Source organism: Anas acuta, chromosome Z (assembly GCF_963932015.1).
Source record: "Anas acuta chromosome Z, bAnaAcu1.1, whole genome shotgun sequence".
Classification (NCBI taxonomy): Eukaryota; Metazoa; Chordata; class Aves; order Anseriformes; family Anatidae; genus Anas; species Anas acuta.
This window is the reverse complement of record NC_089017.1, coordinates 26,458,203-26,480,826: the sequence shown is the minus strand read 5'-3', so window position 1 is coordinate 26,480,826 and position 22,624 is coordinate 26,458,203. Positions and strand designations below refer to the sequence as shown.

The following is a 22,624-nucleotide window of genomic DNA, read 5'->3' as shown; positions in this document are numbered from 1 at the left end:
CTTCATGCTCTTTTTATGACTAACACCACATCTCTAAGGGAAGCAGCACAGAAACAAAGGTTTATGGTTTAATTTGTTTTAAATAGAAAGGCTGTTTGGTACTTAGCCTTTGTAAACACTTGAAATAATTTCATGATTTGATTTCAGTTTATGAATAAAATGTGAAGTCTAATTAAAGCTGTTTTAGATTATAACCATCCTCAGGAAATCAAATGAGTAATTCCGAGATCTACTTTATTAGCCTTGTGGTATGTGTCCCTGTGCATACTGCAGCAAAATGTAATGTCATTTCGGTTTGTGAGTACAGTCTCACCAAAAATCAGTAGCTATAGAGTGTTTTTTTATTTGCTGTGTTTTGGATTTTTTGTTTGTTTGTTTGTTTGTTTGTTTTAATCCTTTTCACTTTATTTGTGGGATTGCTTAATATTGTTTCATTGCTCATTCACCCTTACTCAGTAAAAACTCTACTGCTTTGTTCTCTTGAGATATTTGAAAATGAGATGCCCTTTCTGCTCAGCTACTCATCTGATCCCCTCTTGTGCTTTATTCCTGTCTGGCAGAATAAAGAGATTGCAGACTCTGGTCATTTATCACTATCGTTGAAAAGGCTACTAGAAAATAATTACGGTATAATTATGATCTGGTAGCTTACTTTTTTATGCAGCAACTATGTATCTGCCTTAATGAAACTTATAAAAGTCAAGTTACACTTGGATTACTTTAAATTAACATTTCAGGTATGCCATCCTAAATCTTCTTTAAACTCCCCTGATGCCAGTAGTGTTAGTTAAGGTTCATATCAATATTAGTAAAGGCAGAATTTTGTTGCTTTGTCCCCTTCTTGACCCATGTTTTCACATAACTGACCTCTCTTAATTCTTACACCCAAATTTAAGTAATGATGGCAGTTGCCTTGGTACTTTTTTTGTATGTTGCCTTCAAGCTATAGAAGCTAACAAAGGTTTGCAAGATTTCATTGCAGTGCAGTGAAACTAGTTTTATGTGATTTTTTTTGCACTATTGGACTTGACAGAGAATTGTTCAGCTTTCTCAGCTCAAAACGATGTTATGACCAGAAAAGTCATTCCAGAAAGTGACTCTTAATATTTAGATTTATCTTCCTTTGATAATTGTTTCCACTTGGTCAGTGTAGAGATTTACAGATGTTTAGATTTGGTAAATGTTGTTTTTAAACTGCACACACTTCATTAAACCTCTTATTATAAGGCAGTTTTCCTTGGAGGGACATAGTTGATAAAGAAAAATTGGTATGGCAAAATTTGAGACAGAAAGTTGGAGTGGCAAGATGATATTACAGAATATGAAAGGATTTTAGCCCAGAACGAGAAACTGAGGTCATGCATATGGACAGTGATGAAGAAGCTCTATACAAAAAAAAATGGGGTTGATAAGGAATGGAACAAAGAAAATACCTAATAGATCCTGTGGGTGAGAGAGACAATGAAGCTGAGTGTTGAGAAATCTCTTGATTTCAGTAGGGATATAACCCTATGTAGTCTCATCTTCTGCTAGAGAGAAATCTGTGACAAAAATTTTCAGAGTGTAAATTGTTGAAGAAGTACTTAATTTTCTTCCTGAAAGTGAATTAGTTAAGAAACTAGCAGTAACTCAGGTCCTGGTCCTGTGGTGAAGAAGCTTTCCTGTCCATGTCCCCTGTCCCAGCCATATCATTTTCATGCAGTATGGGACTGAGTTACTTTATAAAACTTTTTTTTTTCTTTTATTTTCTTTCTTTTTTTTTTTTTTTTTTTTTTTCTGGTTAAAGAACATACAAGGCATTTTGTGTCCTCTTGCAGAATGATAGGTAAATTTCTATTTTAATCCTATCTGAAAGGAAATTCTCTTTGCAAATATCTGTAATTGTTAACTTCAATTATCTCTTGCTTGCATATGTGATCAAGGAAGACGTAATCAGAAAACTAGCTTCTTAAAATTCTTGTTAAATAATTGTAATTTATTCAATTTATAAATTATTTGAATATGACATGTTGATAAATTTAATGCAAATTAATAAATGTAACAGCATTAACAAGTTTAGAAATTCTGATTTTTTTTTTTTTTTTACATAGTAGTATTGGCTGCTAAAGATTATAGAATCGTAGGATGGTTTGGGTCAGAAGGGACCCTTAAGAGTCATCTCATTCCAACCCCCTGCCTTGGCAGGGACACCTCCCAATAGACCAAGTTGATCAAAGTCCCATCCAGCCTGGTCATCGAGGGACAGGGCATCCACAGCTTCTCTGGGCAACCAGTTCCGGTACCTCACCATCCTCTGAGAAAAAAAAAAAAAAAAAAAAAAAAATCTACCTACTATTTAATATAAATCTACCCTTTTTTACTTTAAAGCCATTATCCCTTGTCCTATCACGACCCCCCCTCACCAGTTTCTAAGGGGATCTGCAGGATCTCCAGATCATTCTTTAGTGCACAATAACTTATGCTTAATTTTTATGCTGAGTTGTGAGGTATCAGCTCTAGAGGATAGCCTTCCCAGAAGATCATTTAACCACTTTCCAAAGTGTTGTTTTTCTTTTTCATTTTTCCTCAGGCTTTTATTTATAACATGTGCTTCAAAGTATGATACCAGACCTCATAATGTAATTCTAATTTATGCAAAAAACATTTTTTACCAGCTTTCTCAGTTCCTTTGGTAATAATACCCAGTTGGTGTAGATTTCTCCTGTTGGCTTCATTTTTCTTTCTCATCTGTTTTGTGCGAAAGTGTTTTATTATCTTGATAAGAGAAGAAAATATGGCACTGTGCCTAGCAGTTGTATCTTCTAAGTCATTAATTCCAATTTTCACAATAAGAAGTGTTGTGTAAAACTTTCAAGTTTACAAGAGGGAAGCTTTTAAATAGCAACTCCTTTTGTAGAGGGAAATTGTGCTTTTCAGCTATACACTATGCAGGTTTTGAAGGTTTTACATTTTATTTTTCTCCCAGATACTTTCAATCAGTTCTAATCATAGCCAGCCAGTCTTCCTGTGTCCATCCATACATCCTGCCTGAGGGGTGCCATTTGTTGTCTCTCTTGTGCCCCTGAGGTTACAAACTCTCTACTAGCCTAAAACATTTTGTCAGGTTTTTGCTTTACTGGTACAGAAGTCAAATCAAATTAAAATTTGTGTTTAAATATAAACCGGATGTATAAAACAGTGAATTCTATAATTTTATTTGTGTGGTAATAATAATATGAAGACAATAAAGACAAATTTTAGGCCAGAATTGTTCTGTAGTGACTCATAATCTTAATTATTTCAAAATAATATTGGTTCTTAATTAGCAACACGATTAATCAGTGGGTTTGCTCATTGCTAAGGAATTTAATTTAAAAATAGGCTTATGCAGAATAAGCAGAACTCTTCAAACTCTATTTAAAATAAAAACAAAAATAAAAAGCGTTAAAGAGGTATTGCTACTGCCCACTGCCTATTTGATTTATTTTTTTATTTTGGAAATTATTTTCAGATACATGCTACTGGTTGTCAAGAAAAACAGGAGTGTGCAGCCTTAGTAGTTCCTGGTCTGGGATCACCAGCAGAAGATAACAGAACACAATAGATTTGGATGTTCATTTTATGACAGAAAGCTTGGGAAACATTCCTTTCAACATATTTAGCAATTTATTGTGGTTCATACCCAACTGAAATTCAAAACTGTTCCTCCATAGAGTGAAAATATTAACAGCTTTAGCATAAGCTAAGAAGGTTATATCACCTCAACTCCCTTTTGAAACAGTGTATGGAACCTGTGACGAGACTTGGGTGTGGTACATTGTCTGTGTAAACATAAACCCTTCATTGTTGTTAAAAAAAAGAAGAAACTTCTGTTAATTACTTTAACATATCTTTCGTAACATTTTATTGTGTTGCACAGTTCTTGAAACTCTATGAAACTCTATGAAAGTACTATGAAACTCTTCTTGGGAACACTTGTGTTCAACACTATAGTAATGTGGGAAAGACTGTTTGGGGATCTCACTGGCCCATAGATCTCACATGGATATCTTTTCTTCCTGAAGTCATCATCTAAAACAATAGCAGTGATACCAAAGCTCTGGTGCTGGACAACTTGTTCGTAGTCTGAGACAAAAGGTGGACACTGCAGCACTGAATCCTGTGGGAACAGGACAGAAACCTGTATGTCCCTATTTACTCCTTTCTGTGGGCATTGCTGTCTTTAGTTCAGACCAGTAACATGATCTTCACTGCAGCCAGCACTTCCTCCTTGACTTTGGCAGGCAGTGTGTTATGACCAGGTTCTCAGTACAGCCACAGCATTGGCATAACCTCACTTAAATACCTTCCAGGCTATAGCTGGATCACATTCACATGTGGCCACACAGACAAAATAAGCAAGAGCCTGCCTGCCAAAGGCTGAGTTGACACACTCAAAGTCCCTATCTAAATCTAGCCTAAAGTACATGAGTCTCAGGTGATTGATAGTGTAGGTTCAGTTTGCCCACAAGTATTGACTTCTGCCTCCATTTCATACATTTAATTTTTATTCAGGCTTGAGGAGGCCTTTATCTGATGCAGACACTGTGCAGCAGATTCCAGGTTCTTAAACTTGCATGCTAAGTTTTGTTAAAATAGAGCTCTGAGTTTCGCATTTAAAAGGAAAAATGCATGTGACAATAATTTTAATAATCTGACAACATTAAACCTTCTCCTATGTTTAAAATAAATGCAACAAGCTCAAAAAGACAGTTAAATGAAACCTACTCAGGATGTCTGCAGGGAGGCTGCCCTGTCTGGCCCTGGCAGAGATTTTCCATGTGCGTGGGTGACAACAGGCAGTGTCAGATCAGCTTGTGCATACTTCTGTTTTCAATACCAGGTTTCTCCCTCTACTACAGATTTTCTGACTTCTCTACTTTCTTATCAAACTGGTTCCTTTGTTTCCAAAGAATATATATTCCCAGAGAGGCCATCATACCCCTAAGCTCCAGAAGCTCAATACTCTCACTTGCAAATATCCATGTACTACATGGCATGCAGCAGGCTCAGATTCATGATCCAGCTGTGTGACAGGATTTTTAGCTCTTGCACAATAGGACTGTGCAGAAATGCTGCCCAGTGTAATCATTCATCTTTCTTTGTAGGCATACCAGGCAGTGACTACATCAATGCCAACTACATAGATGGATATAGAAAGCAGAATGCGTATATAGCAACACAAGGGGCATTGCCAGAAACCTTTGGAGACTTCTGGAGAATGATGTGGGAACAACGGGGTGCAACTGTCGTCATGATGACAAAACTGGAGGAGAGATCCAGGGTAAGGAAAGCAAGTCAATAATGCAAAGTTAATATTATTTTACCTGTGAAATCACTTAGCTTAAATATTAGTTTCACCTGTGAAATTACAAAGTCATACTACTTATTTTGGAAGTTTTTAATCCTCTGAAAAAATCGAAATTTCTTGATCCACACTCAATCAAAAATACAATATATATTTTATATAGATAGATATAATGTATAAATAATATATGTATATACATTATATATAAATAATATATATTATTTATATATATTATAATATATATTATAATATTATATATATTATAATATTATATATTATAATATTATTTATATATGTTTATATAATATATAGATAATATATAAATATATATTATATAAATAATATATATAATATAGTGTATATTGTGATAGTGAAGTTAATGTATGCCAACAGCATTCAGTTTTCATTTCTGCATGGTATAGATTACATATTCCTTAAGATCATTGACAATTTTGATTTGCTTAAAAACATAAGAATATTATTTTATCACATGCTGGCTGCAAGGAAAACTGCATTAACATATGCAGTTATAAAATAGAAAATTATCTGTGATATTTCAAATACAATTTTACAAGGCAAAGTAACATTAGAAAATTAATGGCTAAAACATAACAATACTTATAACAACAGTGTTGAATGGCTATTATTATAAAATAAAGAGAAACAAAAATAGCTTTTTTTTGTTATATAATGGAAATGAAAATAATGGAAAGAATATTAACAGACCACTCTGTGTGGCATGAAGATCACTGAGACATGGTGGAACAGCTCACATGACTGGAACGCAGTCATGGAGGGCTATGTCCTCTTTAGGAAAGAGAGGCTGGGGGAGCAAGGGGGTGGGATTTCCCTTTATGTGAGGGAACAATTAGAATGTACCCAGCTCCAGCTGTGGGAGGGTGAAGGACAAGTGGAGAGCTTGTGGGTAAGAATTAAGGGGTGGGCTGGTATGGGAGACACGGTGGTAGGGGTCTACTACAGGTTTCCAGATCAGGAGGAGGAAGCTGATGAGGCCTTCTACAAGCAGCTGCTAGTAGCCTCACGATCACGAGTGCTGGTCCTCATGGGGGACTTCAATGACCCAGACATCTGCTGGGTAAGCAACTTGGCCAGGCATGAGCAGTCCAAATGGTTTCTACAATGCGTTGAGGACAATTTTCTGACGCAGGTGGTGGAAGAGCCGATGAGGCGTGGGGTGCTCCTGGACCGCGTTCTTACCAACAGGGTAAGAATATCCCTTGTTAGGGATGTGAAGGTTGGGGGCAGCTTGGGATGTAGCGACCATGAGATGGTGGAGTTCCAGATGGAACTAGGCAAAGGAAGTAAAGCTAAAAGCAGCATTGCTACCCTGGACTTTTGAAGAGCCAACTTCGACCTCTTCCGGGACCTGCTTGGAAGTATCTCATGGAATAGGTTGCTAGAAGGCAAGGTTGCTTCTGAGAGCTGGGCTACATTTAAGCAGTACTTCCATGCTCAGGATCGGTTTTCCCGAGGAATAGGAAATCGGGGAAGGGGGGCAGGAAACCCGCGTGGACGAGCAAGGAGCTCATCAATAAGATCAAAAGGAAGAGGATGGTCTATGAAATGTGGAAAAGGGCCTGTCCTCTTGGGAGGAGTATAGAAATGTTGTCAGGGCCTGCAGCTACACTATGAGGAAGGCTAAAGCCCACCTAGAGATGAGGCTTGCGAAAGACATAAAGGATAATAAGAAGGGTTTTTTCAAGTATGTAAACAGCAAGAGGAAGACTAGGGATAATGTGGGTCCCTTGCTGAATGAGGGGTTGTCCTGGTCACGGGAGAGGCTGAGAAGGCAGAGATACTGAATACTTTCTTTGGTTCAGTCTTTGCTTAAAGGACAGTCCCCCAGGACTCCTTGCCCCTGGCAATAGGATAAAGGGTCTGGAAAATGGAGCACCCCCCCCCCCCCCTCCCCCCGGTGGATGTGGGAGTGGTTTGGGAGAGTCTGAATTGGCTCGATGCACTTAAATCCATGGGTCCCGATGGGATGCATCCACGTGTGCTAAGGGAGTTGGCAGAGGTGATCGCCGAACCGCTCTCTATCATCTTTGAAAGGTCCTGGAGAATGGGTGAGGTGCCTGAAGATTGGAGGACAGCCAATGTCACTCCGGTCTTCAAGAAGGGCAGGAAAGAGGATCCAGGAAACTACAGGCGAGCCAGCCTCACCTCTGTCACTGGAAAGGTATTGGAGCAGCTTGTTCTGGATGCCATCTCCAAGCAATTGGAAGAGAAGAAGGTTATGAAGAGTAGTCAGTATAGATTCACCAAATGGAAGTCGTGCTCAACCAACCTCGTTGCCTTCTACGATGGCATCACCAGCTGGGTAGATGGGGGAAGAGTGATGGATGTCATCTACCTTGACTTTAGCAAGGCTTTCCATACCGTCTCCCATGACATCCTGCTAGCAAAGCTGAGAAAGTGTGGGATAGATCAGTGGACGGCAAGGTGGGTTGAGAACTGTCTGACTGGCTGAGCTCAGAGGGTGATGATCAGAGGAGCAGAGTCTGGCTGGAGACCTGTGACTAGTGGTGTACCCCAGGGGTCAGAGCTAGGTCTGGTCTTGTTCAACATCTTCATCGACGACCTTGATGAGGGAATAGTGTCTGCCCTCAGCAAGTATGCTGATGACACAAAGCTGGGAGGAGTGGCTGACACACCAGAAGGCTGTGCTGCCATTCAGCAAGACCTGGACTGGGTGGAGAGATGGGCAGGAAGAAACCAAATGAGGTTTAACAAGAGCAAGTGTAGAGTCCTGCACCTGGGAAGGAACAACCACATGTATCAGTACTGGCTGGGGGATGACCTGCTGGAGAGGAGCTCTGAGGAGAAGGACCTGGAGGTCCTGGTGGATGACAGGTTGACCATGAGCCAGCACTGTGCCCTCGTAGCCAAGAGGGCCAATGGGATCCTGGCGTGCATTAAAAGAAGTGTGGCCAGCAGGTCAAGGGAGGTGATCCTCCCCTTCTATTCTGCCCTGGTCAGGCCTCACCTGCAGTACTGTGTCCATTTCTGGGCTCCCTGGTACAAAAAAGACAAGGATCTCCTGGAAAGAGTCCAGCAGAGGGACACAAAGATGATACGAGGCCTGGAGCATCTTCCTTATGAGGAAAGGCTGAGAGACCTGGGTCTGTTCAGCCTGGAGAAGAGAAGACTGAGAGGGGATCTCCTTAGTGTATGTAAATATCTGAGGGGTGGGGGACAGAAGGATGTAGCCAACCTCTTCTCAGTGGTTTGTGGGGATAGGACAAGGGGCAATGGCTGCAAGTTAGAGCACAGGAAGTTCCGCACTGACATGCAAAAGAACTTCTTCACAGTGAGGGTGATGGAGCACTGGAACAGGCTGCCTATGGAGGTTGTGCAGTCTCCTTCACTGGAGATATTCAAGGCCTGTCTGGAAGCCTGCCTGGGCTTCTGAGGAACCTGCTTTGGCAGGGGGGTTGGACCCAATGATCTTTCGAGGTCCCTTCCAACCCCTATAGTTCTTGATTCTGTGATTTACTAGTGGAGTCCATATTTCGTGGCATACAATGCATGTACATTCCCTGGGGGAAAAAAAAAAAAAAAAAAAAAAAAAAAGAGAGAGAGCAAAGGTACATCAAGTGGTCCTCTCCCCAACATATTGTACCCTAAATAACCCCGTGTGTTATGTTAAAACATACTCAGACCCCACATCAATTGTTCCTGCTTGTGATGCTGTTACTGCAGATAGGTGCACACATTGGTTGGGTACGGAGCCACACAGCAGGTTCATTTCTGCAAACATATTATTGGGTCTTTTAGTGTAAACCAGAAGCTGCAGACAAATGTAGAAATCAGAAAAGGGGAGAAGGAAGGTGTGATTTTAACATCTATAACAATTGCTTCCTATGCAAAATTGCCGTAATAAAACAACATAATTGCAAGTGATATGAATGCCATGAGTTAAATAACTGTTGTGGCTTAACTCCAGTGGGCAGCTCAGCCCCACACAGCCTCTCACTTACTCTCCTCAGGTGGGATGGAGGAGAGAACTGGAGATATAAAAGTGTGAGAACTCATGGGTTGAGATAAAGACAGTTGGCTAGGTAAAGCGAAAGCCATGTGTACCAGTCAAACAAGAAATTCATTCACTACTTTCCCTCAGCAGGCAGGTGTTCAGCCACTGCCAGGAAAGCAGAGTTCATCACACATAAAAGTAGGTGAAACAAATACCATCACTTAAAACACTCCCCCTTTTCTCCTTCTTTACCCAAATGTTTATTTTTCAGCTTGACGTCATATGGTATAGAATAGGTCTTGGGCCAGCTGTCCTGGTTCTGTCCCCTCCCAGGTCCTGGTGCACTCCCAGCCTCCTAACTGACTGGGCAGCACTAGGAGCAGAAAAGTCCTTGGCTCTGTGTAAGCACTGCTCAGCAACAACTGAAACATTGGTGTGTTATCACCACTATCTTCATAAAAAATCCAAAGCATAATATTATACAAGCCTCTACAAAGAAAATTAACTCTATCCCATCCAAAGCCATGACAATATCTCACAAGAGTGTCAACACAGGAAAAAATACTGCCACAAGAGTTCTGTGTTACATGCTCTTGGGAGTCTGTGTGAGAGGGTGGGGAGCTGCAAATAGGAGGCAGGCTACAGGACTGCAAGTGGAAGGCCCATAAAAATACAGAAGGTAAAGGTGCCTAAGGCACTGGGCAACATGTGGCAGCCAATGCTATAGATAAGAAGATCAAGAAAAGTTTGTAAAGAAAGAACAGAATGAGAAAGAGGAAAGAAGAGAGATTTATCATCCAGAAAATCTTTTAAATCAATAAAAAGTAGAAAACTGAATAGTTGATATTTCAGCAGCTTGTGGATGACCCCGACTTCAAAATGAACATGTTCTTACATGTGTAAATTTCAAACAGGAGACAATGCACCATACTCTGTTGTCATTGGTGTTTTTTTCATGTTTGGATACATATAGATGCAATGATTACATAATTTGTTGAACATCTTGGTGAAAGTTGTTCCTTTCATGAGGCTTAATGAAGTACATATATACTTACTCTTTTAACGTTTCATTACTTTTTAAAAATAGTTCGCTTGTTTTGTTATTTTTTTTTTCCAGTTCAGATAATGTATGACATTTTAATTACAGAATCACTCTCTGCATGTAAATTCAACCTACATTAACACCACCACATGTATGTACCTGTTGGCAATTAGTACATAGCACAGGGTAATACTATCAGAAAGCTTTATTTTATCTTGAGACTGCAGGCTTTGGTTAGTCTAGATGCTAAAAGTTGTTTGGAATAAAGCAAAAAAAATCTTCCTATTTCTTCACTAATTGCTTCTCATATAACAAAGTTGCTGCTAAACAGCATCAGTGCTAAGGAAGAAATCCGATCCTAATAATCAGTTAATTTCAAAAAATTTACTGAAGTATTTTATAGTTATCTTAATACTGCAGGCAACAGACAGACACTGCCTGGAAGGATCTTTTCGTGTAACTAAATGAAATTGTATTCATTCTCTTCAATAATTTCTTACAAGAGTTTTAAGCCACATATACCCTTTGCTGACTTCACCCTACAAAAACAGTGATCAGAATAGTAACCACCTCCACAAGTGATTAGCATTCAGCAGCAATACATTCCTTGAGTGTAGTGAGAGACCACAGAATCCAGTCAATGGATTGTCTGTTCATTCAGTGCTTGTGTCTGTATACTTCTTTGTACTTAATTTAGCTTATTCCGTATTCACAGATAAAATAACTTTCATACACTCAGTGTATACTATTAGAGACTATAGATCTGTTACATAATTCAGCTCCAGTCTAACTCACATGGAGTCTGCAGCCCTGTGAGTATGGCATACACGTTACAGCTTTTCTTAATACATGAAGTATAAATAACGTAATTAATGGTATTGATGGTGAAGCAGGAATGTGAATCCCTATTTGTGAAAAGAATATGGTGAAAAGATTTCCTTGACATTTTTTCTTATGCTGTTATTCTTACATAGAATAATATATAGCAGGAGAGAAGTGAAATTTCAAACATGAAATACAAACTCAGTTAGATACCTTTAGGGATGAAGATCTTTGCTAATTTTGTTTCTTTTTTTTGTTTCCCCTTTGATTCCTTTTGAGTGCTTTTGTGTCTTGGTAGCCTGATCATTATTCTTGCTGCAAGGCAAGATCATTTCTCTCTGGAATTTCATCTACTTTTCATCTTCATGTCATCATTTTTGTTTAAGTTTTTTGTTTGTTTGTTTGTTTCATTATGTAGTCCTGCAGTTTGATTTTTTTACCTGGATGGGATAGATAAAGATGGGGACTTTAATTGCATCTGCAGAAACAAAGTTGGTTCATTAGAATGAGTTACATGTCTGACTAACTTCAGCTTTGAGAATGTACATATTTTACATCTGAGTACATCAAATGGCAGTGTTAAAATAAATTCATAATTCATATGTTTGCCTAGCAGAAAGCCGTAGGAAAAGAGAAGATTTTCACTCTTTGTTGGTTTCATTTGAAATATCATGACTTGGATCTCACTTGACATAAGCCAGACTAGAGAAAGAAAGTCAGTACCATCATCCAGCTATCATGCACATAATTTATATCAAAAAAGGATTCACTGGAAGTGAATAGAAGTGTGTTGCTAGCATAATTGTCACATTCATGGGCTTAATATGAATGAAAGAAAAGAAGAATATTAAAGACTGAAAATTAATCATTAAGAGAAGCAGTTGTGTCTTACAGTAAGGAAAGTTATAAAATGTGTTAAGCATAAATATGTAATATGTTTCTTTCCTGCTCCATGGTCCTCCTCTCCTTCTTCTCCTCCTCCAGCAGTGCAGTTTTTCTTTTTTCTTTTTCCCAGATCTTCTGAATTAATTTAATTTTCTGAGAATTTATGTGCTTTAGAATGTGGTCCATTTTTTCCAACTTTCAGTCAAGTAGAGTATATATTGATGTGAATGATCAGATGAAGATAAAGGATCACTTTTATAGAAAATGTCTTTTATAGCAAAAGATAACACCATCTCAAAGAGGAAGCGTTCAGTCCTCTCCCCTGTTTCAGAGTAGTATCTTGTGGATTATTTACTTGAAAGAGAATTCAATCTTTTCCTTCTTTTTTATGTTTTTTATGTTTGTTTTTTGTTGTTGTTGTTGTTGTTTTTGTTTTTTAATTATTTTGTGTATACTTCATTGCTTTGAAACTGATAGAAAATACTCCCTCCTTAACCTCATTGGCAGTATTTTCTATGCTGGGACGATGACATCTAGGATTAGAACCTTCTGCCAAAAAAACACCAGTAAGATCAAAGTTAAATGGCAATATAACGATCCTAGCAATTATCATTGAATAACAAAATCATTAAGACTGGAAAAGATCTCCAAGATCATCTGTCCAACTGTCCACCTACCTCCAATATTACCCACTGGGCCATGCCTCTAAGTACCATGTCCAACCTTTCCTTAAACATTGCCAGGTATGGTGACCACACCACCTCCTTGGGCAACCCATTCCAATGTCTAACCATGCTTGCTGAGAAGAAATGTAATTTCCAACCTAAACCTCCCTTGGTGCAACTTCAGTCCATTCCCTCTAGTCCTATCACAAGTTGCCTGTGAGAAGAGGCCAACCCCCAGCTCCCCGCACCTTCCTTTCAGGTATTTGTAGAGAGCAATGAGGTCTCCCTGGAGCCTCCTCTTCTCCAGACTAAACAACCCTGGTTCCTTCAGCCACTCCTCATAGTACTTGTGTTCCAGGCCATTCACCAGCTTTATAGCCCTTCTCCAGACACACCCCAGGGTCTCGATGTCTTTCTTGTACTTGTACTGAGGGGCCCAAAGCTGAACACAGTACTTGAGGTGCAGCCTCACCAGAGATGAGTACAGGGAGCCAATGGATACCCTAGTCCTGCTGGATGCACCATTCCTGATACAAGCCAGAATGCCATTGGCCTCCATGGCCACCTGGGCACACTGCCGGCTCATGTTCAGGCAAAAAACAGATCCTTTTCCTCTGCACAGCTTTCCAGCCGCTCTTCCCCAAGCTTGTAGTGTTGCATGGGATTGTTGTGGCAAAAATGCAGGACCCGGCACTTCACTGTGTTGAACCTCATCCCTATGGGCTCTACCCTTCGATCCAATCTGTCCAGGTCCCTCTGCTGGGCCTTCCAGCCCTCCATCAGATTGACACTTCCCCCCAGCTTGGTGTTGTTTGCGAACTTACTGAGGGTATACTCAATTCCCTCATTCAAATCATCAGTAAAAATATTAAAGAGAATAGTACCTAACACTTAACCCTCGGGAACACCACTCATGACTGGTTGTCAGCTGGATTGCTCAAATAAGAGCCAGATCCCGGCTATCCTGACGAAGAAAACTTTAGTTTTCATACTGATATTACCAGCTTTGTTCAAATTTGCTAATGACTGACTGAATACCTGAGCATTCTGATAGCCTTATGTAGTCATTTGGCTGTCAGGAAGTGGTATCATCAATATTGCAAGCCAAAAATATATAAATATTTAAGCACAGAATATTCATCCTGTAGTGTCAAAATTGAACATCTTGATACAGTGAGCATCCTGAGATATATGGAATCCTGAGTTTTTACTGGAAATAGGGAGGTAGAAACAGACCTGGTAGAAAAGTTGTATATCCTGTATTTTGTACCCCAGTAGTGAAATGGATGGGACTATTAGTATGGGTGCTGTGTCATTTCTATTTGTTGTGCGGGGCTTCATCAATAAACTTGAGATGTTTCATCCTTAGTATGTTTTGACGTGTTATACTGGACCTATTACAAAATTCTGGATCCAATATAAGTGGCATTAAGTTATCTTTACTAACATGAGTAGAAAAATCATCAGGACATGCACGTAACAATTAATTACAGAATATATATATTCATTAACATACTCCCAAGTGCATGTGTGCTTTACAGCATTTACACAAAATGTAGTTGATTTATGTTCTTGGACATAATAGCTATATAGAAATGTTCTTTTTAAAAGTTGTGAAATGTATTTAAGTATAGGAAAATACAAATAAAATACCTACTTTTTGCTGGAACTAGAAAAAAATGCATGTATTAATCTGGTGAGTAGTTAATTATTCTAGCATATGTATTACTAGATAGCACATAAATTGCAGATAGCATTATTTCATGTCAAGTTACATTATTTTACTAAAGAAGAACTAAATCTACATTTTTTCATTGTTCGGTACCCAGTTTTAGTGGAAAACCAATAACTTCTTATTCAATAATGTACTATTGGAATTTTGTTTCATTTCTGTAGTGTTCTCAGCATACTAAGATGAGTCAGGAGGCGAATGAATGAGAAAGCTGTCTGGCCAAAAGGAACAAAGATAAATAAATAAATAAATAAAAATCTAAACTCATGTACACCATGTGTTCACCAGATTTACGAAAATGAAAATAAAATTGTGTAGGTTTGTACTGTTTTCTTTCACTGTTACAGAATGTGATGGCCATAGTCCAGGAATTCCTGTACCGTTGTAGGAGTTAGAGCAGGAGTCATCGTCTATCTCATCTGAACTGTAAAACTCAGCCATATGGCAGTTCATTTTGGAAGCATTCTCAGGGGCACAGCTCTCATTTAAAAGCAGTCAGTCATAGGTGTTTAATTCATTCAGTGCCCATGAATGCCATGGCCTGACCATGACCATGACTAGTGCCATGACCTAATCATGAATGTATTCTAACATAGAGTGCACCCACCTAAAGACCATTTTTCTAGGCATATAACAGGTGGAAGTGCTATCCAAAGGGGCCTCAGCTAAAGCTTAGACTGTATGTCACTCAGAAAAAGAGCTGTACACATGCTATACTATAAGCAGGGTTAATGTTATGTGAAAAGGCATGCTGTTAACACCACTATGTAGGCTGCAAGTAGTTTTCTCAGGCCTTGTCTGGCTATTTTGGCTTATACACATTTGGAGTTGAGGACATACAGAATGAATGCTCCATGTTAGAATATATTGATAAATTACAGAGAATCTAGAGGAGAACATCAACAATAAGATGTTGGAGCAATGATATACCGGGAAAAAAATTGGATGTATTTTATATATAAAACAGTGAAAGAAAACATATTACTCTTCCAGCACGTGAAAAGCTGTTAAAAAGATCATGGCAATCAACAGTTTTCTCCTTCTGTGGGCCTCTAAGAGAAAGAAATCAACTTTGCAGCAAAACTGTTGAAAGAACTTCCACAATACGATGTTATGAATGGAGCAAATTCTGTAGAATTCTTCAGTCTATTCCACTGTAAGCTTTCAAAACCTAATTGAAAAGGTATTGCAATACCTCCTCCTGTCACAAATGCTTGTCAAAGCACCACCAAGTTTTTCATTTTTTGATTCAGTGCTCATCACGGATGTATTTTTTCACTTTGCTTTAAGGTAAGGTGATAGTTTTATGGAAAATAACATTTTCCTGAGGCATATGTTTAGACAATGGTTTAATCACAACTGTATTGTAATTCTGCAATTTGACTTTATTTACCTGGTTCTTTTGCTTTGTGCTTTGTAAGACACAAAGGACTGCCTCATAGAATTATTTTCTTATTGCAGACATAGGGACTCTGCCACATAAAGAGAATGGTCATTGACATTTTGAATTATAAGCTTTCCTTGCAAAAGTAAAATTGTGAAAATTTGTTTCAAAATGCAAAGATTAGTCATGTTTGTTTTAGCACTGCACCCTGTTACTTCAGAGGAATTTCAGACTTGAAAAGGTCAGTGAATTTATTCAGTGTTATTTATAAAAAAATAACCCCAAATTTCCTTATGTGTCAGATTCTGTGTAAAGACTTAGGATTGGTCCCATGGTCAGGTATGCCTCAGGTTACGCAGGGCCTCATGCAACCTGGTCTTGAACACTTCCAGGGATGGGGCATCCACAACTTCTCTGGGCAACCTGTTACAGTGTCTCACCATCCTCTGAGTGAAGAATTTACTTCTAACATCTAATCTAAATCTCCCCTCTTTTACTTTAAACCATTCCCTCAAACTTCCTTGTTTTTCCTTGTGGTGGTTCCGCTCGAGTGGGCAGCCGAGCTCCACCACAACCACTCTCTCACTCCCCTCCTCGAAGTGGAACAGGGAGAAAATACAATGAAAAGGGCTCAAAGGTTGAGATAAGGACAAGGAGATCACACAGTAATTATTGTGATGGGCAAAACAGACTCAGCATAGGGAGACAGTAAGATTTATTGGTTATTACTAACAAGCTAGAGAAGTGAGAAACAAAGGAAAGAAACTAAAAGCACCTTCCTCCCCCCCCCCATCCACCCTCTTCCACCTCCTCTACTATTTTTTTATTGCACAAGTATTGTTATAATTCAGCATTATAGAGTCACTTTCTTTTGAAGCAAGACTGTTTGAAAATGTCCTCTGAAATCTTTGTCTGCAAAAGGCTATTGTTAATAAAACCAAAGGAAAAAAGCTTGTCACATACTTCTGTTATTTGTTATTTCAGATTTAGCATAATTCATATGCTATTCTTACAGCAAGGAATACACTGTATGAATCAGCCTGTTATTAGTTTACTGTCTCTTCCCTAAACTGCATTTTGCCCTTATAATCTCGGGTCTGTAACAGCTGGCTCATGTGTTAAGAATCACCTGAAGGGGCTTTTCAGCCTGAATGATGGAACTTTGTACTGGAAAATTATTTCTCTACCTGTTTCTCTACCCTTGAATGTCACTAATCCTTGTATTCATATGTTCATATGGAAATACACTTCCTTCAGCTCTGTTGGTGCAAGACATCACCCTCTCTAGTGTCTGTAACTTGCTGAAGTGTGAATATCCACAAATATTCTTAAGAACTCTGGCAGCTACTTAAACTCCTCAAGTCTGAAATGTTCTCAATGATCTCATTTTTAATGGAAAAGAAAGCATTTATATTTTCTTTTACTTTTGCTTGCAGGGACTGCCCACGCTTCCAAGAAGAGTAAGGGTGTTCTGTGCGTAAGAATTGTAGAGAAAGAAAATGTTGGAGGGGCAGACTGAAAGTGGCTATCATTAGTTATGTCTTTTAGCAGTGTCTACTACTATGGTGCTTACAAGATTGTAAAATATATTTCTAGTCTTTTGGGAGCTGCTCTCATCTCAGATGTGGTGACTTGGCAGTATGCAACCAGTCATCCTGAGATAGGGACTGTTAGAGGTATGCTTGTCATTACAGGCAATTTAATTTCTCTTCAGAAGCACCAGTGAGTTCTTTCATGTGTGTGTTTCCTTTTCCTTGCCACTTTTAGTGACAGGTAAGAGAACATTAGAGAGTTATCGGTGGATGTTATTTTTTCTTTATTAATGTAAAGCTAGGGGGACAAAAAAGCTCTCACTGCATATAGGTGAATATAGTCTGCAGAGGAAAAGCTCAACCCTTGAAACTGGGAATTGGGTGGGTAAGAAGAGGATGAGGATCATGAAATTCACCAAAGGCTTGTTGTGACTTAGTCTGAAAATAAATCAACTCCTTCATCTTTATTTTTGTAGAAAGAAACACTTTATCAACACCACACCTTACCACATTAGAACTGTCAGTTTCCTAAACGGCATATACAAGTGAGGAGGAAATTCCCCTTAACAGAAGCATCTTAAGCACATTAAATGCATTTATCAAACACTAATCAAAATAGACTTGTTGACATTTATTTTTAAAGTTTGGGTGACTCAAGGGGTTTGAGATTTATTTTTTTCTATGTGTGGAAAATTATTAATGTGTAACCTCTGAAATTAAACTTGCTTTAAGCACTGCAGGGTGGGATTGTAGTATAGTTCATTTTGAAAGTTTTGGATAAAACTTTTTACAGGACCTGTCTCTCAGAAAATAGCAACTGAGTTAATTATCTATCTATCCATATATATATATATATATATATTATTTTTTTGATGGTGAAAGTCAATGGAAAATGTTCTGATCTCTCACAGAGGTAAATTGTTAGGAGTGTTGGAAATGTAGAATTTATGATCACAGAAACAGAAGTCTAAGAGGTAGGTAAAGACATATCTTAAGACCTCTTGCCCTGAGAAAAAACAAGAGGCAGAAGGAATAAAATATATAGTTACATCAACTTATGTTGCATATACCCTTCAAGAATTTCAAATTCACATCTGTCTAAAATCATTTTTTCTTTCTAAAAACTTGGTACATATTTTCCTTGGTTCCCAGTTTCAGGTAATATATACAATGCTTTACAAATCGTATTTATTTTTGAATGGATTCCAGTGTCAACTTCTAGCAACAGTCTTCTGCATAAACTAGTTATCACAGAACATATTTTAGAAAAATTCTAAAATTATTGGAGTTTATTTTAGAAAAAAAAAAATCATAAATGAGTATAAACAAAATCTGATCATATAAGATCAGGCATATGAGCATATGAGTTTTCTTCCAGGTTAGATGAAAAGGAGAAATTTTGTACAGTTTTCTGAATCTAGTTATACGTTTAACAGTAGATTACTATACTTCCGGTACCTTTACTTAACACTTCCCCAGTAGTATCTCAGATGGAAATGCATTAGAAAACTTTGTTTTTTGAGAACATATTTGAAAGTTACAACTAGTTAGTTCTGGTGTACAGCATGGTAAAGTCCTTTAAGGATTTTAAGCAACAACAAAAAAAATAAAATAAAATGGGTATTTTCTGTTGTTTTCAAAGGTGTTGGTAGTGTAATGTGTTCTGAGTTTCCATTTAATTTTTGTGTTGAAAATGGATATCTCTCTATTAAATTTGGAAGTTATTTTTAATCCAATCTCTAGTGAGAAAGCTAGTCAGCTTCTCAGGCATGCTTTCTAGAAGCTGCCATTGCTTCTATGAGTGTATGATTTATGTGTGGGAAATACCTGAAGGACAAAGTGAACTACACGTTTAGTAGTAGGCAAGCAGGCACTTTCCTCATATTCATTCTATCAAAAGTGGCATGGAGTCTTCTAAAAATTTTATTCATTTTTAAAAAATCATTCAAATCCAAACCAGTTTAGTCTGGTGTACCTCAACAGGATTACAAACAAAATTTTTAATTAAAAAACATATATAAGGTGTTATAGGAAATAAAATAAACCACAACTTTTCTGGCTAAAATATAGATAAGCAAGTTACACTGTACCTATGTTAATGATAAAAGGAAACAAAATTTACTATATTAAAATAACTCAATTGAAAATACACCTTTCTGTCTGATTTTCAGAAGGTGACATGGCTTCTTTTAGTATTAGGAATCCTGCAAAATAAATCACTGATATTTATACCTAATATTTATACTTATTTTACCTAATAATTGTTTTTTCACTCAGTGGCACAAGGAAGGATTTACGTAATTCCTGCATATAAGTATTTTTGTATAGTTTATACACTATTTATATAATTTTCTAGACTGTAATATCAATAAACATTTTTTGTTATTTTGTTTCAACTCCATATCTATAAATTAAGCTATCACTTTCTGTAAAAACTGCATCTAATGAACATTCATCGCCTGCTTCAGTGGTCAGTCTTTTATTCTTCTGTTTATGTAGATTACTTGTTCACAAAATGTGATTTCTGAACCATAATTAATCTGTGCCTTCTAATCCTCAAACTAAAATGATTTGAAAGCAAAAGCTACTCATGACTGGCGAATTTGAAAGTATTCTAAGTCTTTTAGTGGATAGAATGAGAAAGCTAGAGAACAAATGGGTTTCCAAGATGAATTTTTAAATTTTCTGGTTTAGGGAATCTTTTATTTTATTTTATTTTATTTTATTTTATTTTATTTTATTTTATTTTATTTTATTTTATTTTATTTTATTTTATTTTATTTTATTTTATTTTATTATTTTTTCTGGATTAGTATGATAACTAACATTTTTATCAGAAATACTGTTCAATATTCTGCTGTTGTTTCTTACAGCTTGCTTAATTCTCACTGAATGTGATGAAACTGGCTTAGAGTGATTAATGAAGACATTTGTTAAACAACTACAAAGCATTATTACTGAACTCAAAATACACTTTTCTCTAGTATGTGCAAGTCTAGTTCATAAGAATTTGTTGTAACAAACAAAACTGATACTGATTCAGTTTAACACATCAGTCAATGAAAGCAAAAGATTTTCCTTTAATCCCCCTACTATTCAGTATAGTATATAATATATAGTATACATCTTCTATGATTATTTTAGGAATTTTTCATTCTTTTTCTCATAGTAACTTCAATTCTATTTATTTTTTATTTTTTATTTTTTATTTTATTTTATTTTATTTTTTAACTGAAACAAATCATTGAGTCTCAGAAAAGATTATAAACTTATGGTTCTTCAATGCATCTTCTTCTCAGAATTATTTCAGCTTGTTAATGTCCTAATCTATGGTATTTTTAAATGGCGATTTCTCTGAATGAAAAGTCCAGTGTCTTTTAAAATGTGTTGAATGAATTTTCTCTGTCAAATCATGTTTTTTAAATGCCCATGAGCATATTTTTTTATATGTTTCATAATACTGAACTGAGAAAGAAATTATATTTTCTCACAATGCACTTAATAGTTGCTTGTGCTTTTATTTCTCTCTGTGTTATTTCTCAAATAAATTCAATGTCTTACTAAGATCTTTCTATACACACCAAATGTGTTTTATACTAGCATCAGAGCAACGTTTATATGTTATGGGACCAATGTGAAATGTATTCCATATGGCAAATATTCAATAACTTGTATATTTACTGGATTGATATTATTATTAAATTCTACTTTGTGAAAGAGGAATTACTTAGGTCATTATCCTGGTTTTGGCTAGGACAGAGATAATTTTATAATAATAATAATTTATAATAATTATAATTTCTAATATTTTAATAATAATTATAATTATTACTTATAATTATTATATAATTATTTATATAAATTATTTATATAATATTTATAAATTATAACATATTTATATGAATGTTTATATATAATAATTATATAATATATAATTATTAAATATTTTAATTTTAATTTATAATATTTTAATAATTTATAATATATAATTTATAATAATTAATAGCAGCAATACCGGTTGTTCTCTGGATACCCAGTACCCTGAGCTAGTGGAAGGGGATGGGGAGCAGGATGTGGCCCTCACTATCCACGAAGAAATGGTTGGTGACCTGTTACGGCACTTGGATGTGCACAAGTCGATGGGGCGGGAAGGTACCACCCGAGGGTACGGAGAGTACTGGCAGAGGAGCTGGCCAAGCCCCTATCCATCATTTATCAGCAGTCCTGGCTATCGCGGGAGGTCCCAGTTGACTGGCGGCCAGTAAACATGACGCCCATCTACTAGAAGGGCTGTAGGGCAGACCCGGGGAACTACAGGCCTGTCAATCTGACCTCAGTGTCAGGGAAGCTCATGGAGCAGATCCTCTTGAGAGTCATCACGCAGCACTTGCAGGGCAAGCAGGTGATCAGGCCCAGTCAGCATGGGTTTATGAAAGGCAGGTCCTGCGAGATGAATCTGATCTCCTTATATGACTAAGTGACGTGCTTGGTGGATGAGGGAAAGGCTGTGGATGTGGTCTACCTTGACTTCAGCAAGGTTTTTGACAGCGTCTCCCACAGCATTCTCCTCAAGAAACTGGCTGCTCTTGGCTTGGACTGGCGCACGCTTCATTGGGTTAGAAACTGGCTGGATAGCCGGGCCCAAAGAGTCGTGGTAAATGGAGTCAAGTCCAGTTGGAGGCCGGTTACTAGTGGCGTTCCCCAGGGCTCAGTGCTGGGGTTGGTCCTCCTTAATATCTTCATCGATGATCTGGATGAGGGCATTGAATGCACCCTCAGTATGTTTGCAGATGACACCAAGTTAGGTGCGTGTGTCGATCTGCTCGAGGGTAGGAAAGCTCTGCAGGAGGATCTGGATAGGCTGCACCGATGGGCTGAGGTCAACTGTATGAAGTTTAACAAGGCCAAGTGCTGGGTCCTCCACCTGGGATGCAATAACCCCAAGCAGAGCTACAGGCTGGGAGATGAGTGGTTGGAGAGCTGCCAGGCAGAGAAGGACCTGGGAGTGATGGTGGACAGTCGGCTGAATATGAGCCAGCAGTGTGCTCAGGTGGCCAAGAAGGCCAACGGCATCCTGGCTTGTATCAGAAACAGTGTGACCAGCAGGGCTAGGGAAGTGATTGTTCCCCTGTACTCTGCTCTGGTGAGGCCACACCTCGAGTACTGTGTTCGGTTTTGGGCCCCTCGCTACAAGAAGGACATCGAGGTGTTTGAGAGGGTCCAGAGAAGGGCGATGAAGCTG

At 37.8% G+C, this 22,624-nt stretch overlaps 1 protein-coding gene across 16 annotated transcripts in view; it reads left to right on the top strand.

Moving 5' to 3' along the window:
* PTPRD (protein tyrosine phosphatase receptor type D) overlaps window positions 1-22,624 on the top strand; it is a 398,659-nt gene that overhangs the window by 336,242 nt on the left and 39,793 nt on the right. For all 16 annotated transcript variants that reach the window (XM_068665911.1, XM_068665908.1, XM_068665910.1 and 13 more), the window contains one exon: window positions 5,127-5,302. In XM_068665911.1, the coding sequence (XP_068522012.1) occupies window positions 5,127-5,302 (176 nt within the window). The remainder of the gene's footprint in view (window positions 1-5,126; window positions 5,303-22,624) is intronic.